This window comes from Venturia canescens, chromosome 4 (assembly GCF_019457755.1).
Source record: "Venturia canescens isolate UGA chromosome 4, ASM1945775v1, whole genome shotgun sequence".
In the NCBI taxonomy this organism is placed as follows: Eukaryota; Metazoa; Arthropoda; class Insecta; order Hymenoptera; family Ichneumonidae; genus Venturia; species Venturia canescens.
The window spans coordinates 22,633,555-22,657,570 of NC_057424.1; the positions used below are offsets into that span (position 1 = coordinate 22,633,555).

The following is a 24,016-nucleotide window of genomic DNA, read 5'->3' on the forward strand; positions in this document are numbered from 1 at the left end:
ATCATTATTCGCGAATTTTGTTCGATCAATCGAATCGAACGTGTGTAACTGGTGTCAACTTCAGGTATCCGCGCATCAGGTTTTACGCACGCATACCCGCTGCTACCGCGCGCCGGTATCGCTCGTCTGCTCTTCTCAAGCTCTCCTCTCGCCGAAGGTGTTTTTTTGGTTAAGTCCATCAGAGTTTAATAGTTGTTTTAACATTCAAATTACGATCGTTCAAAAATTGCGATAAGCATGGATTCAATTGCTTCAGGAAATTTGTCGGCTGTCGATAGAGATGAACTCATGCAACAAGTTAGACAAGAAGTAGCTATTGCCGCTGCTCAAGAATTACTGACGGTAATGCATTGCATAATTTATAGTTGTGTTTTTTATTTAAGAACTTTCCCCTTATCATGAGCCTTTAACTTTGTTTTTTTTTTTCCATAATTTACAGAAATTGACGGAAAAGTGTTTCAAAAAGTGTGTTACAAAGCCCGGTACTTCCCTAGATAGTTCTGAACAGGTACACAATTTTTAACCCTGTTAATCATAACCTACGAAATATCCATACCGATTTAGTCCATCTATTATACATATATATGTGTTTATGAATATACTTATTTCGTCGCGACAGAATATATTGACATGCCTATTTTCCTTATTGTTACAGAAATGTGTTGCCATGTGCATGGATCGATACATGGATGCCTATAATGTTGTGTCAAAGGCCTACAGTGAAAGATTGCAGAGGGAACGAAATCGTTTGTAAATAGATCAAATCTTTTGAAAAAATAAACATACTTTTTTTGTTGTAAACAACTTCTTGTCACTAACCTCTTACGAAGCCTGAAGAACTCGATCGGATGGTCAAGGATTTCACTGAATATCATTCGCTTGAGTGATAATAGCCCAAAATAAATAATAAAATTTAAAGATTTATCCAAGAAATAGTGCCTGTGAAAAATTGATTATCAAACTTCTGGCAATATTTACAAAGCTTGAATGCTTTTTCATCATCCACCGTTCATCTATTTGAAAGGTAGCAACAAACAAATTACTAAGGAATTCTATAAAGAGCAAAGAAAAAACTGTTAATGCGTTGTCTGTTTTTCTTTGAGATTGTTGCAATTCTATACAATCAATTGTGATTTTGAGCTAGAGTCCCTAGAAAACTTCATACTTTTGATAGAAAAATAAAATTGGGATATAAAACTGGAAAATGGATAAACTCAGGAAAAACTGGAAGGTGCGCACATGAGGAAATAACGATTAAACGAAAGCTAGTGTTCTTCAAAGAGAAAAATGACGATACTTGTGCATTTGATCAAGACTTACATACTGTAAAGTACAATAATTTTATTTTTTATTCGTTTTGTTATTTCATTTTCTCGATTTACACGATAATACAATGTAGGAACAGCAACGTCGAAGCATCGCGCATAAGGATTTTCGAACACGGTACTCGTGTAAAATCTGTATAATTTTCATTTTCGTGTCTACACCATGGACATTCGTACCGGTAATAATTAGTATAATTGCGCTGAATATTTGTGCTGTGTACTCTCTATTTATTCACCTGACGTTTATTTTTAATATAATTAAACTCGTATATGTTTATGAATTAGATTGTTAAACATGTAACCGTGCAAAACGGGTTCAAAGTACAGTTTGTACAATCATAGATACGACCTGAAGACGTGTAGCGTTGCAGTAGAGTTAGTCGATCGATGGATTGAATAACGAGTCAAATGGGATAGCAACAATAAATAAAAAAATAAAAAATAAAAAAACAATTAAAAATGCACCAAAGTTCCTAAAAATCATATTTATTTTCAAACCAAATCGTACAGAAGGAAAATCATAAAGGAAATTAAAATAGAAAAAAGAGCAAATTAATAAAGTACTTGAAGAGAAAACTTGGTTGATTAAATAATGAACAATCTTTACAGAATCGATAACATAGGTTTAGTCTTCCTCGAAGCATAACAAAGTATCATTATTCAATTAGCACCACACATCAGCGAAAAGTTCAACTTTTCGTTTCGCAGAAGTTGAATTTTTCGCTGCAACATGGTGAAAAATAGTTTACGCCCCATATGGAGGTGAAAAAGTCTATTTAGAACCGCTTGCTTGGCACCTTCGCCTTCGCGGCTGGGATGACAAATTTTCCCACAGTTCGAAGCAGTCTTTTTACCTTCGCCGTGTCCAGAGACGCAGCATCGCCTTGACACCAGTGTAATTGAAAGCAAATTTCCAACCGGACAATGCAAGGCGTGCAGCATCTCTAGACATACTATTTCAACTCTGGATTGTCAAGAGTGACATACCTTTTGCGGAATAAAATACTCCAAAATACTGTTCTTTATATTTTTTGATGAAAGTTCGGTTCGGAGTACTTTGTTAAGCTTCTTACCGCCGTATATTTATTATATACATCATTACAATTGTATCGCAAAGAAAAATGAAAATAAATGATAAATAATTGAAACAGCGATGTTTTATGAAAACCCACAATTCCACAGTTATTTATTTGCATTGTTCTTTTTTGTTTACTATAATTAAATTTTCAAGTTGTTTTCATACACGCTAAAAGGCACGATATAGCTACCAATCTTTCAACGTGGTTACAAAGTGATTATCTGTGTTTCTCTATTGACAGTACACGCACTGCGGATAGTTTCGTTAATACTTTCTCGCGCGTTGTTTTTTGACGTTTTCTTCACTTTCACTCAATTTCCCTGTCCTCGAGCGTTTAACAAAATGACGATGTTACAACGACTGAAGCGCGAAAAGCAATGAGCAAGACAGTTAAGCGATTGCGAGTCTTCTGTTACGGTGGGGAAAATGCTAAAACAACGTATAAGTAGAGATTAATTTGATAAGGAAGACGAATCTTGCACTGGATTCAAATTTTCATTCTCCGGATTCGAAATAAATGAATCTGTCATTTTTTAACATTCCATTCCTCCAAATCATTCAAAAAATTCGTAAGAGCCCAGGAAAATTGAAGATTTCGTGCATAATCTATATTTCCCTGAGGTATCGACCAATTGTGAAGTAGAAGAAGGAATTTCGTTGCAAGCCAATGATACGAGCTTGAAAATTATGACCGAGAAAACCATTAAACAGATTTTTGATTTCCAGTGTTTTTTTTTTGTTTTTTCGTTTTTCGTTTGGTATCCTTTTTCCTTAAGAACTACTGTGAAAAATACTAGTATTGTACAGCGTTTTGCTATTGCTAGCCAATTAAAAAATATCTTAAGCATGGAATGTGTATGTTTCCTACTTTCTACGAAATGTGGGAATGTTTTAATGCAGTACTGGATTTGATTAATTCGATCATCATAAAAATGTCCTGTACGGATAATAGAATGTAACCACGCTGATTGGCCAGGAACACACCTGCTTTGTTTGTTTTACGCATTTTCTTCTCTACTCGCGCTTTGCTTATTTGCATTTTAAATCGTTCCCAATACACAATCGAGTTAGGTCTCGAGTTCGAGAGTCGTACCTTATACAGGACTTGTCGCTTATTACAATCAAAGTTACGATAGTTTAAGTCGTTTTTATAATATTGATAATTCCAACCGTCTCTTCCCCAGACTCAACTTATTTTCTTCTTGTTGATAATTCTTTCGTATCCGTGACGCTATTACTAAACAATTTTTTACAAAAGGATTTTGATTTGTCGTGCATCTCAATTGATCCACTTATTCGGTTGTACTTGAAATTTATTGCAACTTTATACGGGGGTGTACTGTACCATTTTGGATTTCTCTCTCTCTCTCTCCCTCCCTCTTTCACGCTCCTTCTCTAAATATTTCATAGACGTTGTTTAATTTAAAATATTTCATATTGTACTGGATTGCCCAAAAAATCACGTCATATTCTAAGTGGTTTTTGTTCGCTTGTTTTTCTTCTTTCTTCAGTTTATACACACTTTGCGATACGCACATCGGTGTCCAAGAAAATATATGTGAGCACCTAATTTTTATCAACTTTTTTCTTTCTTTATTTTGCGTGTGTGTTTTTTTTTCTCTCTTTTTTTTTTGCACTCGGATAACTTTAACGATCATAAATAATTTTCGCCTTTTCAAACATGTAGCACCATTTATAGTCGAGAAAATAATTTGCATGGATCTTTTTAGGCAATCCACTGTATAAGACGGATGATTTACAGGTATCTTTTTGAGGAATACCATTCGAGTTAACTTTAGTTGAATGAGGTAATGCACAAGGTTCAGTCGCAATATTATGTGCACGTTGTGTGTCAGTGTGTGTGTTTGTGTGTGTGTGTGTGTGTGTGTGTGTGGGGTACATGAGTGAGTGTCCGCGTGTACGTGTAAAATAATATGTTCTCTTCCTTTCATTCAAATTCGTGTTTTTTTTTTTCATGTATTTCCTACCGAGGCAAACGGAAGGAATGAAAAAAGAAAATGAGTGCATTTCCGCGGGATGAATGCGTAACGCGAAGGTTCTTCCCTATCTTATTAGCCTTGTTGATTTCTCTTGTCCATTTTTTTCACCCCTATCGATTATAAATACGAGTAGTAATACTAAGCGCATTCACCGCAGAATAACGCAGGAGGAAAACTGTCCGAAAATGCAGTAAAGAAGAAATGATACGTGTCCAAAAGACACTATTCATGTTTCCTGAATAGCCGGAAAATCCCTAGATCCTTTTGCATTTTGAATTATTGAATTTTTGAATTTGTCAAATGAATCCCAAATGTCAGAGAGATTTCCAGACGACATCATCATCTCATATGTTAGAAAGTGTAGAAAAATATTTTTCTCAGTGTCATCGTGTTTGTTTTTTTTTTCCTTTTTTCAATGAATATTTACAAAGTCGATCGCAGCACAAACCAAAACGGAGAGAAAAAACACAATGCGGGGTGGACCGTTTTTCCTTCTACGCTCAGTTGCAGCGCATATCTTAAAAAATATTGAGCCCCAAATCTGGCAGTGTACGACGCGTCTCATGGACACTTGAACTGCTAAATTTGTTTTCTTTTTCTTCTGGTATTTTTTTTTTTTTTTTTTTTTTTTTAATCATCAGCAACACATGCGTCGAGACCGTTAATGTCTTAGTAGGATATCGCTTACCAGAATTAGGATTTTAATTCAATTTTTCCGCTCGCTAAGCCTTACGTTATTTTTCGTTTTCATTCGTTTGTTTTGTATCGTGATTTAAAATTAGACGTCGTCGTTACAGTCAACGGTAATAGCCTTTGTAAAATTCGATATACCGTTATCTCCGCTGGTATCTTCGAGCTGCAAGAAAAACAATGAAATTCGCATGTTCTCGGTGTCTTCTCAAAAGCAACACTTTTTTATACTTCTTGTTTCCATCTTCGAACCACACACCGAATTTCATCACTACACTGCAAACTTCTAGAGATATTCTTCTAGTTTAAATAGTGAACAACGAATTTGTCTTTATGACTGTAATTGGCAAACAGAATTGGGACGTTCGAGGAGCAAAAAATACTATTCCGGCGTGTTGTTCAGTGATTAGACGTTATAAGTATTTAAAATACAACTTACGCAAGACGCGTTGCTGAATACTTCTTCGATTTCGTCAATCTCCTCGCTCAATTCATCTCCTCTCGTGCTATGGCTCCTTTCCTGCTGTTTCATTTTTTTTAACATCGTGCCACTTCGATCCGGCGATTCAACATCAGACTCTTTAACTGGACTTTGCTCGTTTGCGCTACCCGAAGCTGAAGAGACAAAATCTTCCTCGTAGTTGTCACCGGCATCGCCGCCTCCTGTTATTTTTCAAATAATTTACTATCGAAAGTGTCTGAATGTTTGACTATTTGCGATGTTTCAATTTTATTTTTTTACAAGGAAAAAGTAATGGTACCTCAGAGATTCGACTCACCTAAACCAATATCCATGAGTTCTTTCAAGTCGTTAATATTAGTTTTTTTACCATTCAATGGAGGTAAATCGCGGAAAATGGAATTACTCTTGGGCGCGAGGGGTGGCAATTCCCCCAAGAGAGTTTCGCTTTTACGTACGTCGCCAACTTTCTGTCTCTTACCATCGACTATTATTTCCTCGAAAAAAACAGTCTTTTCGAAATTGTTTTCCGCATCAATGATTTTAATGTTCTGAGCGTTATTCGTAATTCGTAGATCCGTGCTTCTTTGCTTCGTATCGAATTCTTCATTTTGATTGATCTCTTTTTCGCAATCTATACTCTCATCGAACTTGATCAGTTGCTCACTCTTGTTTATTATATTCGTATCTTTGTCTGCTTTGGTCTCTTGCTTCCGGCTGTTGTTTGTCGTGAGATTTTGATTGTTAGGACTGACGGATAATTTTTTCGATAGTACATTGTTATTGGTTGTCCCGTCACACGATTCCGAGTCTTGGTTCTCCTCTTCGAAACTCTCATTCTTAACTCTGAGCGTTGACTTTTTTGGCGATTCACTGCTCGACGTATCTACTGCGGTATCGTTCACCGACGTTTTTTTATCCGTTATCGTCACGTTTATCGGTAAATCGGGACTAGCGACCGAAATGCTCTCGACCTTATCGGACGAATCGTTGTCGTTTGAGTATGAAGTTGATTCCTTGGTATGGATGACCTTCGGTACCGAAATTTCAAATGTTGCGTTAGAAAAATTTGTCGACGTTTCGTTTGTTTTGTTGAGTCTGGAGTCGACAAAGCTGCTCTGAAAGTACGAAAACGAAGGAATTTTTTTCAATCTTCCAAATTCTTAATAATCCGGCTGTTTATCAGTTACTTGCACTGTGAACGAGCGAGACAGGAAGAGATCCCTCAAAGACTATTTTCATTCTTCGAGAGACTGCAATTATACATTTGATCGAGACTCCGAAAAGAAAAAAAAGCACCAAAATTTTTATATATCAATATATCAGTGATACTACTAATCTTTTCTTAAATTTGGCGCTTTGTAAGAAAGTTTGAGAAACAACTTTTATCAAGTATTCGAAAAGCTAATAGCGAGCATTTCTTATACTTAAAAAATTGAAGTTTTGACAGGCCAGCAACGTTTCAAAAATTGAAAAAAGAAAAATCATACGAATAATTTTCATTCATACTTTTTGGGTATTATTGAAGGCACCGTTGATGCTGCTTTTGAGAATTTCTCCGAGCAACGGCTCGTTGGTACTGATACCTAATTGCTCAGACAATTTGTTTCTTCCTGGATAATTGTACTCTTTTCCAAAATAAGTTTCAGAATCATACACAGATATGGTATAATCAAGTCCAAAGTATTCTAGAAACTCTCTAACTAAGGAAAACAATAATTTTCCATCCTCGTTCCCCAGGTACTGTTTAACCGTTTCATTGAGTAATGGCTCTGGATTCTAGAAAAAAAAAACATGAACATTTCTCACTGCTCGCTTTCTTCATTTCATTTCAAAGTGAAAATGCAGAATTGACATGGAAAACAGTGTAAAATTAAAAATCATTCCACGAGTTATTATCTCCTTTCTCTTTTCAGCAAATCTTGTACAAAAACTTACAGCAACAGTCTCCTGTTCCTCGAGTGCCAGAAAAACACTTGCCCTGAGCTCAGCCTGTGTACAAAAATGAAAAGAGTTTTTGAAAATATGGTTATGAGGAGGGAATTGAACTTCAAAAAATGACGAAAAATTTTCAAGAATGTTTTTTCGTTCGATCGGAATGCAACGACTATTCGCATAACCTGCAAAAATTGGCATGTGTTTTCTTTTAGCTCGGGGGAAAAAACTAAGGTATATATCGTCATACCCGTAATTTAGCGAGAACGCCATTATTCTCGAGTGTTTGCACCACGAGGTCCCGTAACTCGGTGTCCTCCTCCATTGATATGTTTCCGTCGATCATCGTAACAAACAAAAAGATTCCTTTTGTACCCCCCTACGAATGATCTCAAATGATGTAAATATTTACGCTTCCCATGGCGTGCCTTCTTTTATCGCAAACAGTACCGGGGTCCATTGGTCTTTTACTTTTTGCGATATTATTACCCCCCCCTCGTTAAGATCTAGGAACTTTTCACTTGAACGGCGCAATAATAACTTGTACCATTTTTTTTAACGTTCCATTTCATGATGTTCCTCTGTTTAGCGACCCTCTCCTCATCGTCGCTTTTATCGCATTTCCCGTTCCGTTGTGTCGTAATAAAAATTCGTTCATGTTGAATATTTCTTTTATTAATAACAATGTTTTACCTCTTTTTTTCTCAGTTTTCACTAAATATTTATTTTCAAACGGTTTTCGCGGACATCTTTATCACGCCTTAAAATCGAATATTGTGTATATTGCAAAAATCATCATGTCCAAATAAATTGCGTTTATCGAATGCGAAATATATTCGTTAAAACATGCATAAAACGTCCTATATTCGAACTCTTCCTGGATTATGTATTTAAACAGAAGGATTTATTTCAATGCATCATCGAATTCAAAATTGGCATAACACCAAAATTCATTGGCCAAATTATTCCTGTGATGAGGCACAAAGGTACACTTTTTCGCGCCCAAAAGTCTCTCAACCAAATCCGCCATGACAGCACCTTGAAATTCATAAGAGTATATACATATGTTATTAAGTGACAAATATTGGAAGGAATTTATATATAAAATTCAAAATCGGGAATAATTACCAGTCGCCACAACATATTTATTTTTCGCCAAGAATTTAATGGTCACCGATGTTTTGGTTAAACACTCTTCAGAAAGGAATGGTGGATCGGCAATTACAAGGTCAAAATCGCCAGACATGTTACGAGGTACAAGAAGAGGTGATTTGTAATCGTAGAAAACATAATCTTTTCCAAATGCCGAAAACCGTTGGTCGTACTCGAAGAGAGTCACTATTTGAGTCATTTAAAAAGTGTGCACAGTTGACATATTCAATTATTAATAAATATTGATAACGTTGTACTGGCATTGGATGTTTTTAAGTGATATTTACATTATTTTGTGGTATGAATTCTAATTATATTGATCATTATATTTACCGGTTCTATCGCCAGCTTCTTTTCGCAAACTTTTGTACAAAGTTGGACAAGAAATGAGAGCAATTTTCCCATCGGGAGGTGTCGATTTAATTGCACCTTTTGTGAATGCTTCGACGGTTTGTTCGTCATACCAAAATTGACTCAATTGCTAAAAGAAATCAAATTTAACGGATATAAGAATAATTCAAACTTCAAAATAAATCGATTGATCATGTTTGCCAACTGACCCAATTTTCCTCGAACGTGACATCCGTCGATTTTCCCGGTTCGATCAATGTTTTGTTTAGCTGATTCTCACTCTCCTCGCGTTCTTTGTAAAATTCGTGTAAAGCAGCTAAAGTCGTTTGACTCAATTGGGGCTCGTCGTCATCGCTTTCCGTCATTTTTATAAAGCAATATCCTTGATAAATTTGCACAGTCAAAGTACCCGATTCATCACATGCGCGCCGGAGGCATGGTGGTGAGACCGACCGCGTGGAGGGTGGGGAATTTATGAGAACACTTCACGATCAACAATGACAGACACAGTGACGAAAAAACAAACCCAATGGTGGTTAACGAAAGAAATGTTTAATATCCTCCCTGTATTTTTTAAGTCAGGTGTCATAAACAATCAATGATTATCAAGTTTGTGAATCTGCAGTAAAAAATATTATTTATCAAGCGAGAATCGCGAAATAAATGTGGAGATACGCGTTCAAAATTGGTAACACTGTTTTCAGCTGGCCCCCTCCCCTTCAAATGGGGACGATCGGAGATAACTTCACTTTTTTTAAATTCGAGGTACAGCGTGAACTTAGGCTAAGAGCTTCTTTTACCAATCGCAAGAATGGCGGACGCGTGAGTAAAATTCATTGATTGAAAGAATCCTCAAATATCTCGATAATCCGTTGATAATATTAATAACAATCCATGTTAAGTGATTATTGTGAATACGGCGAAAATTTTTATCGATATAGTTTTGTCGACTAAACTTTAACAATGAGTCATAAAGTGTCATCAGCCTACGGCTGCCTGTGATTTTCACAATAAAGGCGCAACGTGTCTTTGACAATTTCTATTTAACATCATAGCATCCCAATTCGAACAAGAATTGAAAAAACATTTTTTTCAACATAAATACATGCTCGTTATCTCTGTTCAATCGTTTACAAAATTCAATTGTCTTAACCTCCAAATCAGAAGTGAATCACAGCTTTTATGTGACAACAATAATACTCTTTTCTCATATTTCAATCTAATTGATTTATTGGTCTTATACAGGAAAAAGAAGGAAGCTGTGCCTCCCAAGAAATTGCCAGCAGTACCTGAATCTGTGCTGAAAAGGAGGAAGCGACGTGACACCGCCAAAGCAGCGAGAGTGCAAGTTTCCATCAAGGTAAAGCAGATTTCCTACCAATTGTTTTTCTCATGAAATAGAATCAACGTGTATTCAGACTTTGATTACAAATTTTTGGTACGCTACAAATCAGAAGTTCTCAATCAATCCTACTATAGTGATTGAACAATTGGGTTTTTTTTTTTCAAGTCTATATTCATACCCTTTGAAATACTTGCTTGAAAATCTTGTAAAACGTTTGAGCTGTTAATTACCAAAATTTTCAATCAAGTCTATTCATAAACAAGTTCAAATTTATACCAGCATGTATCTTGACGAGTGAACGTATTCTTCTAAAACTATGTACAATTACAGCAACGAGTTGCTCACTACAAGAAGAGGAAAGAAATCTTCAAGCGTGCTGAACAGTATGTTAAGGAGTACAGAACAAAAGAACGTGATGAAATAAGATTGAAAAGACAGGCCAAGAACCGTGGTAACTACTACATTCCTGGCGAAGCTCGTCTTGCTTTCGTCATTCGTATTCGTGGGTGAGTTTATGATCTAACTGGTAATCAAAAAAAGATGTAAGAAAATGATTTTCCCAATAATATTTATGTAACAATTTCAGTGTGAATCAAATTGCCCCGAAGCCGCGCAAAGTCCTCCAACTGTTCAGGCTGAAGCAGATCAACAATGGTGTCTTTGTCAAGCTCAATAAGGCTACCATCAACATGCTTCGTATCGTTGAGCCTTATATTACTTGGGGATATCCTAACCTCAAATCGATTCGCGAATTGATCTACAAACGTGGATTTGCCAAAATCGATCGCCAACGTATACCCATCACGAGCAACACGATCGTTGAACGGAAGCTTGGTTAGTTCACGACTTCGCACATTACTATTGCACCTTAGTTTATTATTATTTAGAACTTCAATTAACAATTACTATTTTTAAATGATCATGATTGTTGAACGACAAGTCCATGGGAGTCGACATATCAGATACATAAACTTCTCTCTTCCATCTTGTCATAAAAAAACTCTGATCGATCATGCGAATTCGTTTAGAGTCGAACTAAACTAATACTCGATTGATCCGTACAAGCTCTGATTGATGAAAAGTACAGCAATTTCTTCCCTTGTATAATGTCATTAACAGCAATTTTTTTTGTCTTGTTTACCACCAGGTCGTTCCGGAATCATCTGTACGGAAGATTTGATACACGAGATTTTCACTGTTGGACCCAAGTTCAAGTACGCCAGCAACTTCTTGTGGCCGTTCAAGGTGAACCATTTTTCCATTCAAACTAAAATTATCAATTGGGATAAAGATATTGACATAGGCATGGTGATAGAAACCTTGCAGTGGTCTATTGCCTCCTACTATGTCAAAGATTAATACAAACTTTACGATCGCTGAACGGTCTTGTGGCTCGTGCGGCCTGGAAAAAAGTTTAAACATTTAAAAAATTTTAACACGTCGTTATTTCCAATAGTATACAAATTCTAATGCTTATATATTTCATTTTATTTACACAGCTCAACACCCCGAATGGTGGATGGCGCAAGAAGACCAATCACTACGTCGAGGGTGGAGATTTCGGTAACCGTGAAGACAAAATCAACGAACTTCTCAGGCGAATGGTTTAGATTTATACGAACTTGAAAAATAAACAAAAATAACAAATGTTCGAACTACTTTGTCTATTTTTTTATTCTGCGGTGAAGATGAGCTCATTTGATTTATTTTTAAGCAAACTCTCGAAATTTTTTTCCAGATGAATAAGTTTTCCTTTGCATTTCACAAACATTTTTCCCCTAGACGTCTTTAAATATTTAAGGGGGATCGGCTGTTTCTCTGAAGTCAAAAAAGAGCTTAGCCACGCGGGAATACGCGTGCGCATAAGGCTGTCCTTGTCTAGCTCATCGGTCCGCGCGGTTTACTGAACCCCCACTATTTCTCTCCGAAAATTATTGGGCGAAGTGAAAAAACTTTGTTGTTATGTTGTAATTAATTGAGATTAATTAATCGGTATCTCTCGATTTTTTACAACATCTGTTATATCTCGTCTACCGAAATCCGATTTTTAGACTACCTAACTTTACTGCGAGAGTACCAAAATTGTGATTTCTGAACTTCCGTCGATGGCCTCCATAAGGGGACGTGTTTCATACAGTAAAAAAATGCACAACTTCGAGAATTTCTTACGAACGAACGAAACGGTGAATGTTGCTCAAATTTCGGGAGCGTATAGTCTTTGTTTATAGCTCATAAAAATTTCAAGTCCGTATCTTTATCTTTGCGTGATAGCCGATAAGGAGTTTCGGTACAGGCGATACAATGTTATTGCCATGCTAAAAATTTCAAAAAGCTCAGAATTTTATAAAATTTGGTGAACGTATTCTTTAGTGCCAAATTTGACAATACAATTTTTTTAAGATTTTTCTTCTACACAGTTATCGAGTAATTGATCTCTAAATATAGGTATACATTCCGGGCACAATACACGTAATTACTCGATAACTAAGTAGAAGAAAATTTTGAAAAAATTTGCGTTTTCGCACTTTATGTTGAAGAACATTATCACCAAATTTGATCAATTTCTTAACTGACCGAACAATTTTCTAGAGAAGAAATCGTAAATTATAGAACGCAAATGTTTTTAAATCAAAATCATTGAAAACTTTCAATAAACCATTCTTAGAAAATGAACGTTTTTACGGTTATATCCAAATAACCGCGGCTACTTTCTCACAATAAGTCGTTACTACAAACTGGTAAGGAAGGGGGGAATATAGAGATGAATTGGTACTACAATAATTTATCTGCAATAAAAGCACGTTTACAGGTTTCTCAAACAAAATTACTTCCACCAAATGTTTTTTCGAAGCTTTCTCGTTTTTATAGTTCCTACACTTTTGTTATAATTGAAATTGTTTTGACAAACGTACCGAAAATGCATACATATACGATCTACTGTCATGCTTTTGTAGGTATAGTCGTAGAACCATAAGCACGATCTTACATATATCATGAGCGTGTGTGTAAAAAATGGACGTATACACATACGAAATACCGTGAAGTACGCGAATGGAGAATACTGGTAGTTCATCGGTTCGAGGCACTCTTGCAACGAATTATTTTTTCATCAAGCAAAATCAATTTCTTTGAGTTGGACATTTTTTCATGAGTTTGCTATTCGACAGCAATGTCGAATTGCATAAAATAATGAATGAGTCGTGCCAAGTTCACATGAGGTAGTGACATAACCTGGAACATTGCGAATTACGCAGGTAAGGAAATATTGCTCTTGAAATGAGTTACAGCATGTGATTTGCAGTTATAATTTTTTTTTTTATTTGTTAGTTACTTATTCAAACAATTGTCATATTATACCGATGTTGAATCTTTTTGAACTATTCTAAATCTGATGTTCTTTTTCCGCGTTATCGCGGTGCTCGACTTGTGAGGACCATGATCAAATCCCATCACTATGACATTTATTTTATTATGTTGTACGTGTTAACTACTAGAATTTTAAACGTGAAATATTTCTACCGAATTTTTTAACTCAATCTCGTAATTACTATTTCGTTAAAATCGCAAAATTATGAATTTAATATGCCTAATATAGATCTTCCAGTTTTTTACATCATGTTCCAAGCATTGTGTTGAATATATGATAAATTTCAAGATTGCAAGATTCAGTTTCGTCTTCTCAAAAAATTCAAGATTTAAAAAAATTTGTAACATAAAAAAAATACAATATACATAATCGATAGTTTATACTTAAGAAAATGAAAGAGCAATAAATATTATCAAATATCAATATGAATGCATATATTATTGTTTAGATGACAAAATTTTGATACAATGTCTGAAAATGATGCAACCCAAAGCGGGTCCAATGGGAAACTGTCTGCGCTATCTCCGTTGTTATCGAAGGTACCTAAAGGCAATTCCAAAATATTCATCCTCACTCCCGAAATCTTGCAATCTCTCGGGATAACAAGCCATGCCGGAATCAAACGAACTGCTTCTGCACCAGCGAAGAAAGAAGATATCGATAATTCAAAGACAATAAAATTACCTGAAGTGAAAGATAAAGGATCACGAAAAGAAACAGACCGCACAAAGCAAGAAACAAGTTCAAGCAGCTGTCAGTACAAAGAAGAATCGATCTCTAGTACCCCAAAAATGAAGAAAGCAAGGCAAAAGAGGGCTGCTGAGACTCTTGAAAAACCACAGATGGATGAAAGGAGCAACAACAGGAGCAAGGAGGATATTAAAACAAAATTGGAAAATACTGCCAGTAGCTCAAGGACTACTAGACGCGTAGTCAAACCAAAGAAATTCGATGACTATGTTGTGACGGATGATTATCTTGCTACAACTTTACCTAAGGATAATTTTGTCTTCACACCACCAGCCCCTAAACGAGAACCTCGTAGATCCTTGCCCAATCTGAAAAAAGACAAAGCTCTAACTCAAACGTCTAATACAGCAAACGAAATGAAAGAAAAAGAAACGTTGGGTAAAATAAATCCTGTGAAACAAAATGAATCAAACAAAACAGTTGAGAAGATTAATGAGCGACAAGCGAGCTTTGGCAAACCCAGAAGTAAATCCGCTAGTGAGAGTTCCCTTGTACTATCCAAAACTTTAAGTTCAACTGAGACTAAAATAATCAGGACGTACAAGAGACGAAATTCGCAAGAGCAAAAACAAAATAATGACAAGAGGGTAGAAAGTGAAATTCCTAAATGTACAAAAGCGCAAGAAAGCGCAGCAAACTTTATTCGTAAAATTCACACATATGCCAGTCCCAAAATGAAGAAACAAATTGAACAAGAAAACCAGAAGGGAATCTCAAAAATTCAGGAAACAAACGAATCGGTGATTCTGAATAAAATAGCAGATCCGGAATCGTGTCAAAATCAAAGTGTCTTTGACAGCGAGAATAAAAAACATGACTCAAGCCAAAAGGTAGAGGAAATAAAAACCTTAAAAAAAAATGTTCCATTGAAAAATAATCTAGAATCTCCTGACAAAGTCGTATTTATCGAAGGAGAACAATCAGGAAAAGGAGACATGATCTCCGAAGAGAAAATGAATGGTACCAAAGTCTGCTGCTCCTTGGAAAGTTCGGTTGTTCCTTTGTTTGAGTCAATTGACTCACAGTCACCCGCTATTGACACAAATACAACGAATGAAGCTTCTATCGCAAAATCAAATCTTCCGAAAATCCCTCGCGGAACAAAAGACAAATGTACAAAGCCACGGGGAATTAAATCTTGGAATAACGACAAATCAAAACATCTGGAGAAGATTCTTTCTCCAGAATTACCGGAGAATAAAAAAATCTGTCAAAGTCCCAAAAAACTTTCAGCAGATTTTTCTAGCAATGCGGAACAGACTCGGATTAAGAAAGACAAAATTATGACCGTAGAGCCTCAGGAGAATTCTAGTTCAAACTCGGACCTCTGCGAAGCTCAAGAGAATAAAGAAGAAATGAAGAAGCCGCATAAAATGAAATGTTCACCTCCGTTGAAAGTGAAACCTCTTAAAAGAATAAAATCTCTGCCAAAAAGGAAGGAAATAATTTCGAAATCTAATATTGAAAAATATTTAGATAAACATGAAGCGAGTGGTTCTAAATTAGATGAATCAAAATCACGTTCCAAGGATGAAACAAAAAATACAAAGCGCCGTTCATTGAAGTCTCGGCCTGAGGATCACGTTACAATTTCTGAGCCTAAGACAGGATTACTAACAGATAAAAAAAAAATTATAGATTTTAATCTCGTTCCGGACACCTCGGGCACAGATAAAATGATTTATTCGGGCAAAACACCAGATGTTTCCAATACTGCGGAGGTTATGTCCGAGGCTCACAAACTTGCAGAAACAAATGACAATAAAAATATCAGAAAGAATGCGTCAAAATTTCCGCAAGGGGCTAAAGTTCTCGATCAGAATAAACGAATTTCTTCGAGCTCCACTGTACCGAAACGAACGAATGAAAAGAGAAAAAATAATTCAAAGAATCACGAAAGCCCGAAGGAAAAAGACAAAATCCGTAAACTGTATTCCACGCCCATTTCTGCTAAAGAAAATGAAGCAATCAGTTTGGAAGGAACATCCAAAGATCCACACCACATTGAAATATCTGCTGATAAGGTTACGATTCAACCGGAGCTGGATACGCCAATTTGCCCGGACAAAGATGAGGTGGTAGCTTCGAAGTCCGATTCGACCTTCTCTAACGAAAAGGCAATAATTTTAACGAATTCTCATGAATCGGAATTTTCGGATGTAGAATATCAACAAAGATTATCCGAACATGCAACGAACACAGGAAAAGACTCCACACCGCTTCCTGAAATCGTCTCCGGTATCGAAAATCCATCGAGTAATACTGCAGACTGTAACATCGAAGAAATCGGTTCTACTGGTTTTTTGGAATTAGCAAATGAGAGTTCGCGAACCGACCTGAATCCCGAAGCAAATGAATCGCCGGACGGACCGAAAGTTTCACGAAAAAGAGGAAGACCAAGGAAGTCAGAAACTCCAAAACAAGTTCCAGTGGAAACAAGCATCGAAGTGGAAAAAGTGAATATCCAGGACACCAAGGAAATAGTAGCTGGAGCTGCTGAGGAAAATATCGGTCGCGTTAAGAAACCTGTACAACGAGACATCAACGAAATCGATGGAAAAGGTTTAAGCGATGGAAGCGACGATGAGTCCACGACGGAGGAAACTATTTCAAGACGTCGCCGAGGACGACCTACTGGTTCAATACCGTACAGCAGGACCAGAGGACGTGGAAGAGGCCGTGGTCGAGGTCGGGGTCGAGGTCGTGGACCCACAGATTCTGAATATATTCCTAGAGAACGACCGTCTCGGGATCAAAAAGCTGTTGACAAAAGTACCAAGGAGCTTGATGTAGTCGACGATTCGCAAAAATCTCAAGTACGTGAATTCAACATTGTGAATATTGTCATTGATGCAAATTATTTATGAAAATTCAAACTTATCGGATGATATTTTTGTATTTATTCCAGATGATTCCTCCGTCTGTAGAAGTCGAATGTGGCAAGTGTAAAGAAAAAATGCCAAAAAAGTCTTGGCCCCTACACAACTTGATGACTCACAATGACATGGGTTGGCTGAGTGGTCAACCAGAACCGGTAAATCTCACGTTGGCAAAAATTTCATAGAAATGTCATTAACTGATTAATTATTTTTAGCGTTAATTCATGTCATTTTTAAATTTCATCCTTTTTCCATCGTAGGACTTTACGGATGAGAAATTTCTCCGTTCCGTCTTGGCAGCAGTGGTGCGAAAGAAGAAAGGCAAAGGGTTTTTCACGTGCGAGTTGTGCGGCGATATGAAACGTAGTGCCATCGGTTTCATTTCGCATTTACAGTTTTGCGGAAAAACGGAAGATGTGCGTCATTAAAAATTACAATTTTCGTTTCAAATTATCATGTTTCGACGTACCTAGTTTTTTTTTATCATGTTTTTATGATGGAATAATAATTGAGATGAAATTGAAAAATTTCAGGAAAAAACGGCACTTATGGTGAAATGCCCAACATGCGGGAACGTAATGATGTCATCTTCGTGGCCGATGCACGAACGATATCACCGACAACTGATGAAAGCCAAAGATGAGTTGACGGTAGAAGCCAAAGAGAGTCCCGGGCCTCGCAGAGGAAAGCGCAAAGCAGCTGAAAAGTAATGGATTTCAGACAAGTTTGATTTGAAGGCACGATTATCTTGCATAATGAAAATCCTCAAAACGTTTGCGCATTTGTTTGCAGAGCAGCGACTAAAATTACCGAATTCACGGATCTCATCAAAGAAGACGAACCACCCACTAAAAGACAGAAACTGAAGATCGAAGAGATCGTTCGTAAAACAAAGTTTAATTTTCATGTACTTGGCTAGCTTTCAAGCTGAATCTAATCTCAAATATTTTGATCTATTCATAGAGTCGTTTCATATCCCGACCCCGAGATACGAGGAATCCTCCGAATCGATGGAGAGGCTTATGGAAAGTGGATTTGAGTACGAAAGGAAAAACGAATTGTCGACAACCCGGTTGCAATTTTGTCACTGACACGCTAAAATCGATGTTCGAGCACAATTCTAATTGTCCCCATGTTCCACGTGTGGTTCGTACCGATGCCATGTCTTACGAGTCTTCAAAATTTCTAAAACAACTTTCCCGTTCTATTTGAATTTTCGTGTTTTTACTTCTAAAAAAATATCTCTTTATTGACACTTTATTGTGACAATCCGCAGAATTACTCGTGCAGAATTTGCAAATATTTTCACGAGAATGAGAAGGAAGTAATGAAACACGTAAGATCGAATCACGCCGAGGGTAAAACTCTTCAGGTCGATTCCGATTTCGAGCACAACGATACCTCCAATTCCAGTGATGACGACTCTGAACCAGCAGATGATAAGCCACCCAAAGCCAGTTCGACCCAAAATCGGAGTGGATCCAATAGACACAGTTAGTTCACACTTGATCCTTTAACTCATGAAACATTCAAGCCTACTTTCGAACCACAAAAATTATACATTCGAACCCAGAAACGTTGGAAACTTAATTTCTGTTTTTTCTTTGACAGAGCGTCCCCTTACACACATCAAGTTTCTAGACAAGGAGGTATCTGTGGATCAAAAACGATACTTCACACCAGCCATTCGTTGGACGATGGAATTGTTAGTACTTCCATGATTTTCGCCGTCACCAAAAGTATCCAAAAACTTGAAAACAAACAGTATACTAATGGGGCGTGACCTCGTTTGTTTCAGCGAACGTAAAAACTACCGTTTGAAGTTGTTTGAAAATTTATTACCCAATCCAATGGAGCGCCTGAGGGAGGAAGATGCGCAAGTATATTTGCCGGAACTCGAAACTTCGATGCGAGTTGGGGAAACAGCGAAACGAGGAAATGAAAAATCGATCGAGTGGACAAGATTTCAACGATTTCAGGGAAAAACAAACGACGGTAATGAGCTAATTAACTCGACGAGACTATTTCTAGTGAGAATTGATAAAAGCATTATTCGTAAAGTAGCTACAATTAAGATTTTTAATTGATTGTATTTTTGAAAAAATTATTGTAGGAATTCTCACGCTCTTCGCGGGTGGTCCTGTTTGGGCGATTGCTTGGTTGACGATTCCAGTGACTGTGTACAATGAAGAAGTTGATCAATACGTTGCTATTAGTACACATCCGACCATGGAGAGTGCTTACACCGTGGGGAAATCCCATGCTGAGAAAAATCTCATTCAAATATGGTCCGTTGGCCACTTGGATCATCGGTAAAAATCGTTTATTCAATGACGAATTGCTGCCAATAATTTCTTGCTTTCCTCATACTTCAATGTCGTACAATGGTAGAAAAGGAATGAAACACTCGGATCCGCGTTTCGCCTATGGAGTAGCGCACGATAAAGGAACGATTTGGTGCCTCGAATGGTGTCCTTCCGGTTGCTACGACCACCCGAGCTTTCACAACAACAAACAAGAGAAGCAACAGAGCGAGGGTCCAAAAAGGATGGGCCTGTTAGCTGCTGCATGCTCAGATGGCTGCGTCCACATATTTTCTCTCCCTTTTCCCAGTTGCCTTAATTCTGACAATACCGATGGGATTCAGGAAGCTTCACCCATTTACAAAACAAAGCCTGTCCTGACCCTGTTAACAAATACCGCGATGTACGAAAGTGGGGAACAGACGTGGCAATGCACGAAACTCAATTGGAGCAAAGAGCTGGGGCACGAGTACGTAGCCTCTAATTTCATTTAAGAGGATCATTATTTTTCAATTTTTTATACTTCAACATTGTTTTTAGTACCATCATCGCCGGTTACACGAACGGTTATGTCGCCTTGTGGAATCTCAATGCCGAGTCTCCACTCTTTGTCACGAAACGTGGCGAAACGACGCTCATTGATGCCTATCATCACTTTTTTGCTCACGGTCATGCGATTAGTTGTTAGTAAAAATTTCAAATGATTATTCCATGCATGGGAAAGGTTGCACGCAGAAAAAATAAGTACTCGTTGGTAGATCAAATTTTCGGAATCATTGAAAAATAAATGAAACGTATTAAAATTCTATTTCGACCGAGAACCAACGAAATTACCTCACTGTAACGCAGCTGATCTTTCGTCATTCTACATTTTTATTAATTTTTTCAGTTGTTCATCTCATTCCTTATGGGCACAAGAGATTCTGCGTTTCTTCGAGTTACGACCGATTCACCAAAGTTTGGGATCTTGAAGATACGTCTTATCCCCTGAGCACGATCAAAAGAGGAATTGCCATGGATGGTGCTTGGTTGACCCATTGGCCCGGATATCTCACCGCTTACGATGACGTGTACAGAAAATCACTTATTTTTCATACATACTACTTTTTATTTATACTCTCTTTAATCGAATCACTAATTTTTATAGGATTGTTCATGGTCACACATATTACATCTTATTGAGACAATCAGCAGTCAGGATTTTTCCTCTCTTGCCTAGCAATTCAGCGACTTTCGTAAGATTTAATTTTCTCATTGTTTATTATTTTTTGTTTAAAAAAAATGCATTTGACTCATGATCGAATGAAATTTTTTTGATCAATGATTTTTTTTATTCAGAGCGTTGATACATCGGACTATGGGAACAGTGTAGGCCATGGGACAATGGCTGGTGAAGTTTTGGTAATGTTCCCCCACCATTTGTGGCACCTCCGCGACATGGAGCGAAATCTACCGAAAAGACGATGGGTAAGATGAGTTTGTTGAAACAAATTGAATGAAACGATTTTAATTTATTTCATATTGTCCGCTTTTCAGTTGGCCTCGAGCACCGAAGTCGTAGATTTTGAATCATCCAAACTCGAGAAAGCAGCGAATTCCAAATCGAAAGAAAAGGACAACGAATATGTTTACATGCCGGAAACTTATGAAAAATGTAAAGACCGCTTTGGAATTGCATTCCACAATAATTTAAATGTGAGTAACTATTCGCTAACTCATCAGTTTCTATATGCGAGTTCATCACAATCTTTTATAACCTTTAATTTTTTCACGTATGAAGCGCGAACGCAGTAAACAAAGAACAAGACCGCCATGCGCCGAAAGATTGGCACCAGTCAAGATCGAGCAATATCCTTTCACCTCAGTCAATCGGGTAAGTATTTTTCTTCCAAATTCCATCAATTTTTTCTCTTTAAATAATCTAGAATTCGTTCTACAATTCAGCTCTCGTGGAATCCGAATTCTTGGAGTTATCTGTGGCTGTGCGTTGGTTATCAAAACGGTCTGGTGCGATTTTTCAACTTCAATTCCATTGACATTGAGAAAGAATCCAGGAAGCTGTTGCCGACTCATGCGGAAGCAATGCTCGATGAATCGCGAAGGAACCTGCTCGAGTCGGAAAACGAAAATTTGTTGCCTTCCAACGCTAGTCATACCAGCGATAGTCAACGTCACAGTTGATCAAAGAATCATTAACTCATTCCATTCAGCCATTTTGATTTTTTTATTTATTTACCTCGTTATATTCTTCGTTCTAAAGATTAATTTTAATTGCGAATTGAAAAAATAAAAGAGAAAAGGAAAATGAGAGAACACGACTCGGTTGAGATGTCGTGTGATTGATGGCTGCGATATTTTCAAACTTTTCGATGCTGTTAATAGATCAACATATAAAGCTTTAACCAGTGTTGAGAGTCAAGAGACTGTTTCCAAGTGATCTTCACCGGGGAAACTTAATTTGATTAAAAAATTAGTCTTAATTTATAAAACCGTGTTTCGATCCAGAATTCCTTTGCTAACTTCAATAATGTACACACAATTGAAATGTACACATATAGATAGGATTTGTTATATTTATTTTATACTGGAAATCATTGCGTTAATAAAAATATACGAAACATGCGCACTAGATTTTATGGAAAGTATGACGTCACGAGCTCCGAGCAGGCAAATTTGAAAATCTGAGGACGTTTGCTCGGATAAAACGATGAATAAAACATGCCTTGAGAATAAGGAGGGAAGAATTTTCGTTGAAATTCATCTCTCGCTGCAGCGTCCTACGATCAGACACGAGCCGAACACGAGCTTGTGTATGATGATTACTTATGCATGTGTGCTGTTGCTAGAAACGGGGAGAGGAAGAGATTCGGAGCGGCGACGGAAGTCGCGAGATAATATAAACACTTGGAAACCGTCGGGGCTGTGGGAACGATCGTTTTTTCTGTTACGATATACTACAACGAAGTTAAAGAGCGTTTATTCTTCTTAAAGGACACTATCAATAGGTGAGAAATAATCAACGAAATAAGTAACAAATTTTGTGACTAAAGTTGACGATTTTTTTTTCAGAAATGAGCGTCAATCCGTTAACATGGAAATCCAGAAATTTTTTATATTTCATTCTGGGATTGATTTCATTTTACGCTCTTTTTATCCACAAGAGGAAACACAATGTGAGCTTCGAAGCTACCATCAGAAACTCCAAACCAGTTACTGTCTGGGAATTCGTTGCTGATTTTAGCAACATGAAAAAACTTAATCCAACTATGTACGAATGGGAAATTAATTGCTAAAAATACTACTCTCCTATTAATCATCTTTTTTTAGAGCACACAAAAAACTTATTCAATGTATTAAGCAAAATATGTGTGCTTGGGGAATGTATAATTCTTTTTTTTTCATTAATTACTTTTCTTCAGAGAGGATTTCAATATCATTGCCGAAAGCGGAGATTTGGATCATTGGAAGTATTCGGTCAAATATACAGAACATCTTAGTCATGTACCTTCTGTACGGAACACAGCTCATGGTCATTACTCGGTGAGACCCGAAGGTGATGGTTTTTTGATCAGTTCTGAGCATCGAACATGTTTTTACTCCACTTTTGATTGTGGTGAGTTAATTTATTTGTTGATTCAAATAAAAGTGAGATATTCTATTGATTTAAAAAATCTTTATGGAAGGTAATAATCAAATGTTTTGTCAGTGGACTCTCTTTCAGAGTTCAGGTTCAACAGCATGGGTAAAGATACAAAATGCCAAGAAATTGTCCAATATGAATGCCCAATTATATTCTCCATGCTTTGCCATAAGGAAGTCATGTTTCAGCGACGAGAAATCATGAAGAGATTGGAACAACATTTTACAATGAGCAACAGCATTGAAAAAGATGATGCAGAAAATTGAATCAATTTATATAAGTGACAATACCGAATTTTTCTATGAAAAGGATCTAAAATAAATTCTCAATGCAAAGACTTTGTTTAACGCTTTTTCTCTCAAGATATAAATGTTATTTTCCCTCGATCCTCTTTGAAATGAGTTTCGTGCACATTTCAAAAGTTGACATCAGTTTGACCTGCATTTTCGTAATTCGTAATCCAACAACCGGTTTGGTCAACTCAATACCCGCATCTCGTTGCTCATTAATGTTTGATTTTCGCTTGAGCTTCTTCGTTTTTTATATTTTTTTATACAACGTTCGCGTTGGTCCAGTTTGTTTTTTTGTAGTTCTTTGCTGGTTTTTATTGTTCGTTCGTTCGCTCCACCCGGAAACAACTGTAAAGCTTGCATGGGCTTCTTCTTTTTATTGTCATTGGAGCTGGCTGCTGGCTCCGGGCATGCTGACCACATGCTGACCATACGGCCGTAGTAAAGCATG

The 24,016-nt window shown here is 37.0% G+C and overlaps 6 protein-coding genes across 7 annotated transcripts; 4 read left to right on the plus strand and 2 right to left on the minus strand.

Annotated features, from left to right (window-relative positions):
* Window positions 1-90: 90 nt before the first annotated feature.
* Window positions 91-801, plus strand: LOC122410016 (mitochondrial import inner membrane translocase subunit Tim13-B). Its single transcript, XM_043417985.1, has 3 exons — window positions 91-342; window positions 440-508; window positions 656-801. The coding sequence occupies exons 1-3, from the start codon at window positions 238-240 to the stop codon at window positions 752-754; spliced, it is 273 nt and encodes a 90-aa protein (XP_043273920.1). The 5' UTR covers window positions 91-237; the 3' UTR covers window positions 755-801.
* Window positions 802-1,321: 520 nt separating this feature from the next.
* LOC122410014 (uncharacterized) lies at window positions 1,322-8,004 on the minus strand. Its single transcript, XM_043417982.1, has 6 exons — window positions 7,739-8,004; window positions 7,492-7,545; window positions 7,063-7,332; window positions 5,873-6,671; window positions 5,533-5,756; window positions 1,322-5,259 (listed from the first exon to the last, which is right to left on the minus strand). The coding sequence occupies exons 1-6, from the start codon at window positions 7,832-7,834 to the stop codon at window positions 5,182-5,184; spliced, it is 1,521 nt and encodes a 506-aa protein (XP_043273917.1). The 5' UTR covers window positions 7,835-8,004; the 3' UTR covers window positions 1,322-5,181.
* Window positions 8,005-8,145: 141 nt separating this feature from the next.
* LOC122409772 (EEF1A lysine methyltransferase 1) lies at window positions 8,146-9,658 on the minus strand. Its single transcript, XM_043417565.1, has 4 exons — window positions 9,201-9,658; window positions 8,974-9,121; window positions 8,617-8,826; window positions 8,146-8,526 (listed from the first exon to the last, which is right to left on the minus strand). Exons 1-4 carry the CDS (start codon window positions 9,354-9,356, stop codon window positions 8,393-8,395), a joined length of 648 nt encoding a protein of 215 aa, XP_043273500.1. The 5' UTR covers window positions 9,357-9,658; the 3' UTR covers window positions 8,146-8,392.
* A 22-nt stretch (window positions 9,659-9,680) lies between these two features.
* Window positions 9,681-11,994, plus strand: RpL7 (ribosomal protein L7). Its single transcript, XM_043417558.1, has 6 exons — window positions 9,681-9,813; window positions 10,237-10,351; window positions 10,667-10,842; window positions 10,923-11,170; window positions 11,484-11,581; window positions 11,836-11,994. The coding sequence occupies exons 1-6, from the start codon at window positions 9,803-9,805 to the stop codon at window positions 11,944-11,946; spliced, it is 759 nt and encodes a 252-aa protein (XP_043273493.1). The 5' UTR covers window positions 9,681-9,802; the 3' UTR covers window positions 11,947-11,994.
* A 1,371-nt stretch (window positions 11,995-13,365) lies between these two features.
* On the plus strand, window positions 13,366-22,257 carry LOC122409755 (uncharacterized). 2 transcript variants are annotated; one of them, XM_043417534.1, is made up of 19 exons: window positions 13,366-13,590; window positions 14,152-17,269; window positions 17,362-17,487; window positions 17,593-17,748; window positions 17,866-18,038; window positions 18,125-18,212; window positions 18,296-18,478; window positions 18,609-18,825; window positions 18,944-19,037; window positions 19,131-19,327; window positions 19,446-19,644; window positions 19,724-20,104; window positions 20,176-20,318; window positions 20,525-20,705; window positions 20,783-20,870; window positions 20,974-21,102; window positions 21,172-21,330; window positions 21,416-21,508; window positions 21,580-22,257. In XM_043417534.1, exons 2-19 carry the CDS (start codon window positions 14,171-14,173, stop codon window positions 21,814-21,816), a joined length of 5,943 nt encoding a protein of 1,980 aa, XP_043273469.1. In that variant the 5' UTR covers window positions 13,366-13,590; window positions 14,152-14,170; the 3' UTR covers window positions 21,817-22,257. The 2 variants fall into 2 exon arrangements, 1 of the variants encoding a protein (XP_043273469.1); XR_006260754.1 differs by lacking the exons at window positions 20,176-20,318; window positions 20,974-21,102; window positions 21,172-21,330; window positions 21,416-21,508; window positions 21,580-22,257.
* Window positions 22,258-22,404: 147 nt separating this feature from the next.
* On the plus strand, window positions 22,405-23,610 carry LOC122409773 (uncharacterized). Its single transcript, XM_043417566.1, has 4 exons — window positions 22,405-22,640; window positions 22,705-22,903; window positions 23,055-23,248; window positions 23,342-23,610. The coding sequence occupies exons 2-4, from the start codon at window positions 22,707-22,709 to the stop codon at window positions 23,539-23,541; spliced, it is 591 nt and encodes a 196-aa protein (XP_043273501.1). The 5' UTR covers window positions 22,405-22,640; window positions 22,705-22,706; the 3' UTR covers window positions 23,542-23,610.
* Window positions 23,611-24,016: the final 406 nt, after the last annotated feature.

What these genes read in the sequence shown, in the direction of transcription:
- LOC122410016 (XM_043417985.1), top strand. Translation starts at nt 238, where the DNA reads ATGGATTCAATTGCTTCAGGAAATTTGTCGGCTGTCGATAGAGATGAA. An exon ending in CTGCTCAAGAATTACTGACG is followed by an intron (nt 343 to 439) that starts GTAATGCATTGC and finishes CATAATTTACAG; the next exon opens with AAATTGACGGAAAAGTGTTT. An exon ending in CCCTAGATAGTTCTGAACAG is followed by an intron (nt 509 to 655) that starts GTACACAATTTT and finishes TTATTGTTACAG; the next exon opens with AAATGTGTTGCCATGTGCAT.
- LOC122410014 (XM_043417982.1), bottom strand. Translation starts at nt 7,834, where the DNA reads ATGATCGACGGAAACATATCAATGGAGGAGGACACCGAGTTACGGGAC. An exon ending in GCGTTCTCGCTAAATTACGG is followed by an intron (nt 7,546 to 7,738) that starts GTATGACGATAT and finishes TTTTGTACACAG; the next exon opens with GCTGAGCTCAGGGCAAGTGT. An exon ending in CCTTCAATAATACCCAAAAA is followed by an intron (nt 6,672 to 7,062) that starts GTATGAATGAAA and finishes TCGTACTTTCAG; the next exon opens with AGCAGCTTTGTCGACTCCAG.
- LOC122409772 (XM_043417565.1), bottom strand. Translation starts at nt 9,356, where the DNA reads ATGACGGAAAGCGATGACGACGAGCCCCAATTGAGTCAAACGACTTTA. An exon ending in TCACGTTCGAGGAAAATTGG is followed by an intron (nt 9,122 to 9,200) that starts GTCAGTTGGCAA and finishes GATTTCTTTTAG; the next exon opens with CAATTGAGTCAATTTTGGTA. An exon ending in AGAAGCTGGCGATAGAACCG is followed by an intron (nt 8,827 to 8,973) that starts GTAAATATAATG and finishes TGACTCAAATAG; the next exon opens with TGACTCTCTTCGAGTACGAC.
- RpL7 (XM_043417558.1), top strand. An exon ending in GAGTGCAAGTTTCCATCAAG is followed by an intron (nt 10,352 to 10,666) that starts GTAAAGCAGATT and finishes GTACAATTACAG; the next exon opens with CAACGAGTTGCTCACTACAA. An exon ending in ACTTCTTGTGGCCGTTCAAG is followed by an intron (nt 11,582 to 11,835) that starts GTGAACCATTTT and finishes TTATTTACACAG; the next exon opens with CTCAACACCCCGAATGGTGG.
- LOC122409755 (XM_043417534.1), top strand. Translation starts at nt 14,171, where the DNA reads ATGTCTGAAAATGATGCAACCCAAAGCGGGTCCAATGGGAAACTGTCT. An exon ending in TTTGCGGAAAAACGGAAGAT is followed by an intron (nt 17,749 to 17,865) that starts GTGCGTCATTAA and finishes GAAAAATTTCAG; the next exon opens with GAAAAAACGGCACTTATGGT. An exon ending in CTCACCGCTTACGATGACGT is followed by an intron (nt 20,706 to 20,782) that starts GTACAGAAAATC and finishes TAATTTTTATAG; the next exon opens with GATTGTTCATGGTCACACAT.
- LOC122409773 (XM_043417566.1), top strand. Translation starts at nt 22,707, where the DNA reads ATGAGCGTCAATCCGTTAACATGGAAATCCAGAAATTTTTTATATTTC. An exon ending in AAAAAACTTAATCCAACTAT is followed by an intron (nt 22,904 to 23,054) that starts GTACGAATGGGA and finishes ACTTTTCTTCAG; the next exon opens with AGAGGATTTCAATATCATTG. An exon ending in TTACTCCACTTTTGATTGTG is followed by an intron (nt 23,249 to 23,341) that starts GTGAGTTAATTT and finishes ATGTTTTGTCAG; the next exon opens with TGGACTCTCTTTCAGAGTTC.